The sequence below is a fragment of the Ruditapes philippinarum genome, unplaced genomic scaffold (genome assembly GCF_026571515.1).
Source record: "Ruditapes philippinarum isolate M1 unplaced genomic scaffold, ASM2657151v2 ctg372_1_1_1_1, whole genome shotgun sequence".
Taxonomy (NCBI): Eukaryota; Metazoa; Mollusca; class Bivalvia; order Venerida; family Veneridae; genus Ruditapes; species Ruditapes philippinarum.
Genome location: NW_026858913.1, coordinates 201,317 through 214,757, shown reverse-complemented (window position 1 = coordinate 214,757; position 13,441 = coordinate 201,317). Strand labels below are relative to the sequence as shown.

At 33.6% G+C, this 13,441-nt stretch overlaps 1 protein-coding gene across 1 annotated transcript; it reads left to right on the top strand.

Moving 5' to 3' along the window:
• The first annotated feature begins 5,213 nt into the window (after positions 1-5,213).
• On the top strand, positions 5,214-12,461 carry LOC132754664 (galactose-3-O-sulfotransferase 3-like). The gene is made up of 2 exons (XM_060745319.1): positions 5,214-5,809; positions 9,740-12,461. The coding sequence occupies exons 1-2, from the start codon at positions 5,763-5,765 to the stop codon at positions 11,358-11,360; spliced, it is 1,668 nt and encodes a 555-aa protein (XP_060601302.1). The 5' UTR covers positions 5,214-5,762; the 3' UTR covers positions 11,361-12,461.
• The last annotated feature ends 980 nt before the right edge of the window (positions 12,462-13,441 follow it).

The following is a 13,441-nucleotide window of genomic DNA, read 5'->3' as shown; positions in this document are numbered from 1 at the left end:
AAAGTATGTGATTCATGACAAAATTACAGTAAAAGTATGTGATTTTTGACAAAATGATGGTTAAATATGTGATTCGTTACAAAAGTTACGGTAAATGTATGTGATTCATGACGAAATTCCGTTAAAAATATGTGATTCTTGACAAAATTACAGTAAAAGTATGTGATTTATGACAAAATTACAGTAAAAGTATGTGATTCATGACGAAATTACGGGAAAAGTATGTGATTCTTGACCAAATAAGTTAAATTACAGTAAAAGTATGTGGTAAGTGGCAAAATTAAGGTAAAAATATGTGATTTGTGACAAAAAAAATCGGTTAAATATGTGATTTGTGACAAAAAATACAGTAAAAGTATGTGAATTGTTACAAAATACTTGTTAAAGTATGTGGTTAGTGACAAAATTTCGGTAAAAGTATGTGATTTGTTACAAAATGACTGTAAAAGTACGTGGTTAGTGACAAAATTTCTGTAAAAGTACGTGATTTGTCACAAAATTAGGTAAAAGTACGTGCTTAGTGACAAAATTACGGTAAACGTACGTGGTTAGTGACAAAATTTCGGTAAAAGTATGTGATCTGTGACAAAATTACGGTAAAAGTACGTGGTTAGTGACAAATTTCGGTAAAAAGTACGTGATTTGTCTCAAAATTACGGTAAAAGTACATGGTAAGTGACCAATTTCGTTAAAAGTACGTGATTTGTGACATAAGAAAATAAACTTTCCGTAAAAGTATATGATTCATTATATTTGGGTTTAGATTTGTTCTCGTTGTGTACACGGATTCATTGATTGCTCAGAAAGATAGTGTCTGCTGAAACTTTGTTGATGTTTGAGGACGAGTACCATTTTATCCTTGATATGTCAGTATTTGAAAATACTTCTATAAAAGTCTTGCGTTTAAATTTATAAACTGATATATAATTGCTAAACAATATATAGATAACCCTCAGATCATAAAATTCTAAAAAAATGTTATTAAATTACAAAAAACAAGTTATCTTGTCGATTTTTCTTAAAATGTCAATTTAATTGCGTACTAGTACTTTGCTTATCTGCGGCTAAATTATTTGTATTTTTATTGGTTTCATGTAGCATTATGACTTTTAAAGGCTATAAAAATATTATACATGTATGTAATATCTAGAGAAAAATATGAAAAATGTATAGTTATATTGAAATCGGATACTATTAAATGGATTGTCATATATACATATGTTGTATATGATGGTTTATGATGGAATAAGTTTTATCTTTCTTTGAAATATACGTTAAATAGATGTAGGGACATTAGAGAACACTTAAATTTGGGAAAACTTGTAACCGTTTTGTTTTAATACATATATTCAACACATATATGATGAATATGTGTGCGTTTGTATGTTTTGCGGAGATGTACTGTAGAGTTAATATTGATTATGCTTCCGAGTGATTGCTATGTTAATGTTCTGTTCCTTAAAAATAAGTGTGATTTGGTTGCGATTAGAGCGTTTTCATATTTTTTCATTGATAAAACGATGCAATGTTAAACAAAAGTTCGATTAATTTTTGCCCCAGCACTCAGTGGAGTCCTAGCTCTTATATAATATAACATCATGTAGCTTAGGTTCTGATTCAACCACATGCCGAAGTATAAAAAGGAAGAATCGCGTGTTGTTGAGTGGTCCTGTAAGACCAAAGTGATTCTGAACAATAGGATGTACAGTCAAATCTGTTTTTCAGGACCAGTTTCTATAAAGTCTAAGTCGAAATTTTAAATAAGAAATAAATGCATATATTTTAATGATTACATGTAATGTGGACAAGTATTTGCATATTTTACTTATTCTTGGATGTTTGAAAATTGTTTTAGAAGCATAATTATATACATATAAATTTTACACTGAAGTGTGGTTGCAATCTTAATTACAACATACAGGATCTGGAATGGCCGTTGTTGGCATCGGTGATTTCTTAAAGCTATATTATGCTCGTGTTTGTGTAAAATACTTTTATTGCAGAAATGTATTGAAATCTTACTGAACATGTGTAATTTGAAATAGAGAGTGCATGAACTATATTTAGGAAGCTGCATTCCCTATTACTGGTCAAGTTACTTTGGAATTTTCTTTAATACTCCTAGTTTTTAATGACACTATGTTTTTATACTAAAATATCTATGTGTACTCAAAAGATGGTTACGGTATTTTACATTACAAAAAGAGACTACGTGTATTTAGCAATAAGTATTTTCAAATATCAAATTTGAGCATAATATATATTGAAATCAGTCCATTTTACGCACCATCTGTACAAATAGAAACTGTTGGAATAAAAATGTGACGTTTTCTTATATCAGGTTAATTTACGCGGCATTTGTTGAAACACGATTCCTAACTTTTCTTAAATCATATTTCGCAGCATTTTCTAAAAATATGAATCTATATTATAAGCCTCTAAAAAGAGTTGGGTTTTTGTTGGGTTTTTTTCTGTAATGTTGTTTTTATAGGAAAGTAGTCCGTAAGACAGGTCGAACTGTACAGATATGACGTTTGTCATTAAATATAGATGAAATAAGAATATAAAATTACTTTCACCGGCGTTGAGCGTGAGCAAGACATGCGAACATCTCTTATACTAGCAGGTATTATTAGTATAAATCACAATGGATAAAGTCACAATGGCTAATTAATCGCACATAAAATGTTGTTTTGCACATGCGCACGATGTTAATTATTGAATGATTTATATACACCGAGGTCTTAAATGCGAAACCAGTCAATGTATATCTACATGATCTAGATCAATAATGGACATACATTATTTTCATGTTTATTAATTATGAATGTGTTATACATGTATATAGTCTGAATCTGAGCTAACCGAAACAAGGCATTACCGTGTCAGAAAAACACTCACAATTTCCCCGTTACAAGAAACAATATATTATTGTAGAATATTATATTATGTTGTTTTTCTCTCCAAGTAACTAAACATGCAAGTATTACTGAATGTTGGTGAACTCTCTGTATTTTCCCTATAATTATTTTTTGATTACCATCGGGACAGAAATGGACATAGGAAATCTTGAATAAAAAAATCTGTAATGCCATTGGATGTAATATAGTTTCCAGTATCTTGTTTTTATTGTTCTGTGAAGCGGACCAGTCTGTATGCTAGTAGTTAAATATTTAAATTATACACAGCGCCGCGTTTAATGTGATAAAAACGATCATTTATGCTTATCCATAGGTGTAAATATTTAAATTATACACAGCGCCGCGTTTAATGTGATAAAAACAATTATTTATGCTTATCCATGCGTGTTTCGAATGAAATAAACATTATTAGCATTTCCTATTATGTCAGTATAATGGACTGCAAATCTTTTTAATAGTTCAAGTGGGTATAGGTTAAATTTTGCTATCTTGTATAATAAACACTTGAACTATAAATTGTTGGCCTTTTTTTTAAGCTCACCTGTCACAAAGTGACAGGGTGAGCTTTTGTGATCGCTTTTCGTCCGGCGTCCGTCCGTCCGTAAACTTTTACTTTAAATGACATCTCCTCATAAACCACTAAGCCAATTTCATCCAAACTTCAAAGGAATGTTCCTTTGGTGGTCACCTTTAAAAATTGTTCAAAGAATTTAATTCCATGCAGAACTCTGGTTGCCATGGCAACCGAAAGAAAAAACTTTAAATATCTTCTTTTAAAAAACCCTAAGAGCTAGAGCTTAGATATTTGGCATGAAACATCTTCTAGTGAGTGTCTACCAAGTTTGTTCAAATAAAAGCCCTGGGGATAAAATTGGCCCCGCCCCAGGGGGTCATTGATTTTCCCTATATGCATATAGTAAAAACTTAAAAAATCTTCTTTTATATTTAGCATGAACCATCTTCTAATGAGTGTCTTCAAAGTTTGTTCAAATAAAAGCCCTGGGGTCAAAATTGGTCCCGCACCAGGGGGGGGGGGGGTCATTGATTTTCCCTATATGCATATAGTAAAAACTTAAAAATCTTCTTTCAAAGAACCCAAAGAGTTAGAGCTAAGATATTTAGCATGAAACATCTTCTAATGGGTGTCTACCAAGTTTGTTTAAACAAAAGCCCTGGGGTCAAAATTTGCCCCGCCCCAGGGGGGGGGGGGTCATTGATTTTCCCTATTTGCATATAGTAAAAACTTAAAAATCTTCTTTTAAAGAATCCAAAGAGCTAGAGCTAAGATATTTAGCATGAAACATGTTCTAATGGATGTCTACCAAGTTTGTTCAAAAAAGAGCCCTGGTGTCAAACTTGGCCCGCCCCGGGGGCCATTGATTTTCCTTATATGTGTGTAGCAAAAACTTAAAAAATCTTTTTTGAAAAAAAACCCAAATAGCTAGAGTTTAGATACTAAGCATGAAACATCTTCTAGTGAATGTCTACAAATTTTGTTCAAATAAAAGCCTTGGGGGTCAAAATTGGCCCAGCCCCGGGGGACATTGATTTTCCTTATTTGTGTATAGCAAAAAATTAAAAATCTTTGAAAAAACCCGAATAGCTAGAGTTTAGATATTAAGCATGAAACATTTTCTAGTAAGTGTCTACAAAGATTGTTCAAATAAAAGCCCTGGGGTCAAAACTGGCCCTGCCCAAGGTTTGTCATTGTTTTTAACTATATGTGTAAAGAAAAACTTGAAAGAAAAATCTTCTTTTAAAAACCCAACGAGCTAGACCTTAGATGTTTAGCATGAAACATCTTCTAATGGGTGTCCACCAAGTTTGTTCAAATAAAAGCCCTGTGGTTTAAACTGGCCCCGCTCCGGGGGCCTATATACAGGTGAGCGACTTCAGGGCCATCATGGCCCTCTTGTTTTTTGTTCGCAACTCCGATTGACCCTTCAGCTGCTCGAACCGAAAGTGATCAGCCTTTACACCAGAATGTAGAGAGCCGAGCGGGCTCAGCCAGCACACCAGTGCAATCTGACCAGGTTCTATACTGTTTACTGATCCATAAATTTACATCTTGGTATACTTAAATTGATATACTAAAAAAACTTTCAAGAATAGAAGTTGAAGTCAATCAAAGAAATTCAGCCGGCAATGTTCAGAGATCTGTGTCATTGCCATACAAGTCGGATTATTTATATACTGTTGCCAGATAAACTGGAGGATTTTCAGTAATTTAAACCCGTTATAATAGAAATGGTTCGGTTCCACTCGTCAAGTATGCTATAATTATGGTCAATCTCAAGTGCAGTGGTGCATTATTTATAGCCGCCACGTGAACGGTAATGCACAACTGTTGCTGATATATATTCGGCAATTTCCGTACACATTCGGTTGACTACGTCACAGCTCAATTAAGGACAAGTGGCATAGTTTTAAGTAGGGCCGAAATGAAAATAAGTCGTAATACAGCGGGGGAAAAGTCTGCTGATAGTTTGATATCATCTCAAGCTGTAAGTAAAGATATAGATAAAAAAAATACCGCACTACTCACATACAGAAGATATATAGAAACATTGGCAACATTTTCTTCCTTCTTTCAATTACTCAACTTCAATGAACTTAATGGGGAAAGGAAAAGAACAAAAGGAGATATTTCCGTGAAAGTGAAGTGTTACAAGTGGTAAAGTCCGCAATGAACGCCTATATGGCCGAGCTATGATATCTAAAAACACAAAAATATATATATCCACAGTGGATTACTATGGTAACACCTCACAGATCAATTTTCTCTTGCAAATAGAGCTATATTAAGTGACTGCAGTAGGAATTATTTTATTCTGACAGAAAATGTTACTACGAGGGAAAATTGCACGGAAATATTGGAAAGCGTTTATGTGAGTTGAACTTTCTATGTTGTTATCCGCGCGAAAACAAATGTTGTTTTTTTATGGTTTTGTTGTTTTTCTTTTTCGTTTTTTTAACAATATTCAGACGGGAATAAATAGAGAATATTTAAGTTTTTTTCTATAAATACAGGATTTATTTTGTACCGTTTAAAATGATATGGTTTTGTACTTTTTGATGCTAAAATTTTAACTTAAAGCTGCATTCCTCCAGATGAGCCAAAATATAAAAGGAAATCTAGCTTGAGAAAAATGTACTAAAATATTAAGAAAGTAAGACAATGTATTAAAGGAAATCACTATTATAATTTAAATTTTATTTTCAATGTTAAATGCTTTTAAATTAGAATTACTGAATATTGCGGGTATTTCATCATTTTATTACTTGTACGCTATATCTAAACGCAGCAATGGGTTATTTTTACGTACATGTATATATTCTAACCTATATTTGGTAGTTATCGCAGATTTTAAAGTGCCGTTTGCAATATGTAAATTACTTTATTTCTTTACCTGACAGCAATTTACTTTTTAATACATTTTAAAAATTTAAAAATAGCATGAATATGGAGGCATGCTGCTTTAAAGGCACATTATGCCTCAGAAATTGATAAAAATATTCCTTCTGCAAAAAGAGTCAACATGAGTTTTAGAACGTTTGAATCACGATTGAGGAGAAATTTAGATGATTATCACCCTAAGATAGTCGATCTGTTGTGAAATAATGTGTCATAAAATTTTAATTTGACTTCCATACAAAACTGCTTATTAACTATATTTTTACTTATTGCCAGAAAGCAACAGAAGCAGCAGATGGTTCAGGTAGTTGGCCAATGAGTAACTTAATAGAAACTAAAACGGGGCACTAAAGCTTTAAAAAAGCTTTTAAAGACTGAAAATAAATTCATTTCTGGGGCATAATAAGCCTTTACAGCGTCTTGTTTAAGCTTCTATCATGTTTTTGAACTTATTTTAGTCACTTTATTGAAAGTAATGAACCATTGCCGTTAACATCGTAGAAAATCGGCACATTTCGCCACTTTCCGTTCCTTTCAACCATAATTTATATGGAAATGAAAGTATATTAAACGTGACAGTAAGTGCTTTCTAAATATTCAAAGTTTTTTTGGGGGGAAAAACGACGATGTTATGTTTTTCTATCTCAAATTGATGTACATGTACACTATTACATTTTTACGTCTCAAAATTTACATGCAAACATTTCATTTTTGCATCTCTAACTTTATGTACATTATTTTATTAAATGCATAGTTTATGTACATGTGCATTATTTTATTTAATGGATAGTTTTTGTCGCGACTTTCTTTATTTAATGCATAGTTTTTGTTACGACTATCTTTAAAAGTGTCATTACGGGCCTCAGTCTTTCGTTTTTCCTGTAGATAGAAATATAAGATATCAAAAATAATTAATATATTAAACCAATTTCATTCTCAAACGCAGGGACGCACTTTGATCATTTTTCTGCGACTATCAATAATAGATTATATTAGATATTTAATTGAGGTTTTATCGAATATCTCCATTGTATTCGTGCGCTAGTATATTAAATATATGTAGCTAGAGTTTCTTTTTCATTTTTACTGATCACGGATACGATGTAACAAAGTAGACGCTAGGGACCCTTCTTCAGCGCTTTAACTACACCCAATAGGTTCATTTCTTGCGGTTTTCCGATACATACATGACAGAGAGCGACTTCGATCATGAACTTTTGTCTTGATTTAAAAGTTGACATGCGCATGTCTGGTCAATGAAATGATTAATTCTGTCTTAGTTTGCCAAACTAAATGCATTACAATGCGGCACACATTACCGTTTATGACATCTTTGAACCAGAAGAATGGCCCAATCGCAGTTTTTCGGCCCTTTCCGTCAGTCTTCGGATAAGTTATTATTGATAAAAACCGAGATGTTCCGATTGAAGAATGGCCGTTTCAATCGGAACATCTCTGTTTTTATTTTCCGAAGTTTGACGGAAAAGGCCGAGAAATATACGATTTTGATCGTTACAGACTGATCCGACCACATCAACCGAATGTCACTACATTCAATCCAAAGTTCGTTCGACTAAATTTTTAAGTTACCACGGTCGTGATCGACGTCGCTCAAATTTGATATTATGGAATATGCATAGGTAACACGGAATTTACCGGAAATTGCCGAATATCAGTCAGTGTCAGTAACTAACCTTATGTCAGCAAAAAAGCCACAGAATAAGCTTCAAAAATTAGTACGGGAGATTTAGTTAAAAGACAGGAAACATGTTGGTGGTTGTTAAACTAACTATTTAACTGCATAGCAGTTGTAGTAAAAGATCATTCGTTTCCCCACTCACTTTAAAAGTGAGGGAGTTGTTAATGCTCTACGAGGAACCATTTAGATATATGTTAAGATATCAACTAGTGTACTTGGGCGATAAGAACAGAGGACTTGTTCACATAACTTTTACAGCAAGTAGAAAACAGTTGCATGCACAGCAAATTAAAACGAAATCTTGATTCAATTTTGTATTCATGTTACTGTAGAGTGACTTGAGACACCCGTGAGAATCAGCCTGTTCATAGATTGTAAATGTTTCATTCGTTATTCTTAACAGTAAAATGATCTCGTGGGTAACGCCATAGTGACCGTAGTTTGCAATTTAGCAATTTTCGTGGTAATATTAGTCAATAATTACACACTTTGTTATCATAAACGAGTCGCGTTATATAAACCTCTGTTATTATATCGTTATGTTAGGATATTATCTTAAAGCTTTATGTTCGCGCTTCTTTCACGTTTATAAGATTATTTTAATCACTTCGTAAAAGTTCGGCATAATTCGTCACTTACCGTATATCGGATGAGATATTATTGCAATCGCATCATCTCTGCCCTTATCGTCAAACTTCGGTTGTTATTGATAATAGCCGAGATGTTCCGATTGAAACAGTCCAGGAGTAATAAAAATCTTTTCAACGCGACCCTTTTCTGATAAAAAGCAGATAAAGTGTGGATAATAACCGAATTGTTTTATCTTATTCTATTATTTTAAGCTCATGCGAAGAAAAACACGAGCTATTTTGATCGATGCGGCGGCGTCGTCGTGCAAAAACTTTCAAGTACACTTCAAAAGGTGTCAGGATGAAACTTGATCGAAATACTTGCTGATCATGGCAAGATGTAGTTTTTAGACAAGTGGCATAATTCTGAAAGCAAAAATTTTTGTGTAATGCTTCTTTTTAACTTTTTAACAAGTGCCCTTTTTTTTTGATATTTAATTAAGTCGCACAAACACTGACTTTTCAGATTTACTTATGAAGGGCGCCCTTCCGTGTATTATTTTAAGCCCGAGCAGTCCTCTAAGTAGTGTCACGGACGTTCCGTTAGCTAGCTCGTTAGGGTGGTATTAGATATTTTGAAAATGGTTTTGATGCGGAAATAAGTGGAAGAAGTTTGCTTGTTAGCTTTTTTACTGACATTTTAAGTATTTGTTCCATATTTCGACATTACCATGTTTTTAAAGTAATCTGGTCCAGCTTTAACTTACGTTATCATGGTCAAAATCCGGGTGCCGGGCTAAGAAGCATGTATAGGCAATCTCTTAATAAATTAACCAATACCATTTTAAATATGATTTCACATTAAACAAACAAGAGCTCGGATTCGCGGAAATCCACGAGTTCAAATGAGTCATATTAAACGCGCATATCGCAATGAATAACAATCAATGTACAAACAATATCTTAAAGTTTGTCATTTTGTGAGGCCTTTCTGATTCAATTATATTTATTGTATGATATTTTTTTCTGAATATTTTAGGCTTTTTATATGAAACCAGCGGCGGAACGCAGCGTCACATTCCTAAAAGTAAAACGTTCAACATTATTACCTATTTCAGTTTTTGTATTTTTTCAGGTACCTACTTCTTATTACTGCTATCGCATTTTACATTTCAAAGAATGACCAGAGTTTGGAGAAAAATCGTGAAGCTGCGATAAAAACATCCGCCTTATATAAAATAAATAATCGGCGAACTACAAATCATGACGTCAAACAGGAAACACGCAGCGTCAGCGTTTTGAATTTAACCAACCTTCAAAGAGAAGTGACAAAGAAACAACTCCCAAAATTGTTGATTAGAAATCTTACAATTCGAAATCATTTTGAATTAGAACTTTCTGATAAGTTTATAGATGATTACTTTAAAGACAAAAACTTCTCGATTTTCCCTACTTCATCAAAACCGGAAGTCCGCCATATTGCTTTTTTGAAAGTCCACAAAGCTGCCAGTTCAACATTGCAAAACATGTTTTTTCGCTTTGGGCGGAAACGAAATTTAACTTTTGTGTTCACAAAACATCCGAACTATTTCTCTAGGTCTATAAGCAGCCATATTCCTCTCGTTCCACCGAAAGTAGGCCAAGGATATGACATATTGTGCAATCATGGTGTCTTTAATCATAGCACATATTCTTCACTCCTCCCAAATGACACCGTTTATATTGGCATCGTACGAGATCCGCTATCTGTTTTCATATCAGCTGTTAATTTTTATTCTCAAGAATCGCAAAAATTAGGATATCTTACAAGGATTAAAGGACAAAAGTTACAAAAACTCATTCATAGACCGGAAGTATACGATAGAAGTTTTTTCTCGTATACGAAGAACGTGATGGCGCGAGATTTTGGATTTCCGCAGACGTTCGATAACAGTATTATCTTTCAGACTCTAAAAGAGCTAGACAAAATATTCACTCTTGTTTTAATTGTTGAACATTTTGAAGAATCTCTCGTGCTCATGAGAAGATATTTGAACTGGAAGTTGCAAGATATTTTGTTCCTTCCTAACAATGTTTTCGTGAGTCGAGTGAAAAACACGCCCAATCTTCCTCGAACCAAGGTTATAACGGGCCTTAACCAAGCCAGAGCAAATCCATGGTATGGTCAAAGGGGAATATTACGAGACCCTTATCGAGACAAACCCGTGTCTAAGTCTGATCTAAGTCGGAAAGATGTGGACCAATTTAAAATGAGAAATAAAATGGATTATTATGTGCATTCTTTTTTCACCAAGAAGTTTTGGAAACAGTTTAAAAGTGCGCCTAGTAACATTGAACAGGAAGTGACATATTTCAAACAAGTGCTCGAAAGACTAGCGTTATTTTGTAATCAAACGGATATTGGAGGGAATGTCAAGCCATTGATTGTTCAAAAATCACAATGGAATGCAGAGTTCACTGTTAGTGCAGATGAATGCCTGTATATGAAAATGGATGAATTGAAATTCATAAAGATTTTAAGACACAAACAGGGAAGTGAGCTGAGGGAAGCTAATCACTTCCGGTATCCTCCAAAACAATTCAGACTTAGTGTGGACGATTATAGAAAAATGAGTCCACAGCAGAGGCGGATGTACCAGCAACAGATAATTATGGGTAATAATAAACCGAACGAAGTAGGTCACATTCAGATGGCTGACCGTGGATTCGGTCGTGGAATATACTCGAGAAAAGGCATAGTAAAAAGACCCAAATGATTTTTTCCGCATAAGAGCCAGAACTAGCTCTTATATGAAGTAAGTAAAGGTACTTAGAAATCTTTTAGACTGGCCTGGAAACAGTATAAAGTAAAACGGTGCTGGAACATCCCCAGATTTTCTGGAAATAGTATTAGGTTGAAATAGTTGACAAATGAGCGACTTGTGCTTTGAAAACTTAATGGAAGTTTTACAAAACAACAGACTGATTAATCTGAATGCTGTGATAGAATCATTATATGAAAGGTAAAAAGGTGCTAGAAAATCATTAAAGTGTCTTGTATACTGATAAAGTATTCTTTATAAAGTAACAATTTGATAAAAAATGCGGTGCTGGTCAAATAGTTTTTAAAGAAAACGTGCTGGAATTGGCAGAAAGCTGTTAAAAAAATGAAAAAATGCGGTGCTGGAAAACATGAGGATTCAAAACAGTTTTTAAAGAAAACGTACTTGAATTGACAGAAAACTGTTAAAATGAAGAACTGTGTCGGAAATGATTCTGAAATGTGATTTGCCAATTAAGGGGCAATTCATTAAGACAGAGGGGTCTCGTTTTTGTATCAAAATCGAATTGTTTGACCCGCTTTTATATATCATTTTTGAAGGTAGTTCACAGTGCATTTCAGATTCCTAAGAAGAGTTTAAGAAAAAAGATGAAAGGAAAATTGTATATCTTTATGATTATGTATTATATGAAATGTAATTAATTCTTTAGGTGTTTGGATTATTATGAATTGATTTTTTTAACTTAACAGGGTCTGGGTTTTGTATCAAAATCTATTTTTGGACCCGCATTTCTAGTCTCAAGACTTTTTAAGCAATTCAGAAAAGATCAAAAAAAAATTATTATTTGAACTTTTAATTAAGACATTTCGAGGGTTGACTGTAAAATTGTTTCATGTCTTTCTTTATTGCATATACATCTAAGTTACTGCAATTTTGCGGTCAACCCTCATTTTGCTTAAGTGATCTTGTAGTCTTATGATAAATCATATGAAAAGTAATAAAACAACAATATATATTTTTGCCTTTTCTTTCATACGTCGGTTAGGTACCATTTGCAATCTTTGCGTACCAAATTGCCTAACGAAGGCCGAGGAATTGTTACCGTATTTACGGCTTTGCTACAAACAAAGAACAACAAGAACAACAACATTAATATTCATACGCCTGTAATTATAGTTTGATATTAATTTATTTAAGTTAATCAGTGAAATATTCAGAATCTTTAAAGCACTGAAGGACGACGATTATGTAAAAGAAAGAGCATCGATACACGAGGCTATCTGTTTTGTACGAGGGGAAACGCCCCCGAGTATAAATCTGATTGCCGAGTGTTTTGATGTTCTTTCACTTTTGTATCATAGTCAAAAATAAAAACACGTTCCCTGATGTCACAAAATGAAACCCCAGAAAAAAGTAACCAATGAACGAGCATCTGAATATGATATTTATATCGCTATCCCTTTCTCTGTCGTCACAATATGTAAACCCCAGAGACAAAATGAGCCAATCAATGGGCATGCTCTGGAGTGCGGGTAACTAATACCTGCACTCCAGTTAACGCACTGTGCATGTATATGTATACGTTTTTACTCTGACACATTTTCAACAGAAAGGTCCCCAAACTATGATACAAGTAAGATTATTTATTAATATGGTAACACCGACCACTACTTTCCAGTTTTCAAGCGAGGAACTATTGCTTTAGGAGGAAATAGGTCCGCTTGAAGTCATGCAAAGCTACTCTAGTCTATTTTCTGCCACGTCAGTTACTATGTTTTGTTAGCTACTGTTTTATGTACGTTCTCTAAGCCATATGTCCTTTAAGGCGCTAAGAGTACGAATTCTGAACATATTAACTCCATGCTCTTAAAGCGATTTGGTCCACAATAGAAGGTGACTTCATGCTATTAAAGTGAATTGGTCCACAATTTAAGGAATAAAATTATATAAATAATTATGTTGGTATTATTCAGTAGCATGTAGATGACAAAAAAAAAACACGAAATGATTATACACGGATGTTGTTGGTGTGAGATCTATCATCCGATCTTATATACACTGTACATATAGCAGAT

Coding starts and splice junctions, on each gene's coding strand:
- LOC132754664 (XM_060745319.1), top strand. CDS start 5,763: ATGTTACTACGAGGGAAAATTGCACGGAAATATTGGAAAGCGTTTAT. Junction 5,810..9,739: donor AAATATTGGAAAGCGTTTAT/GTGAGTTGAACT, acceptor GTATTTTTTCAG/GTACCTACTTCTTATTACTG.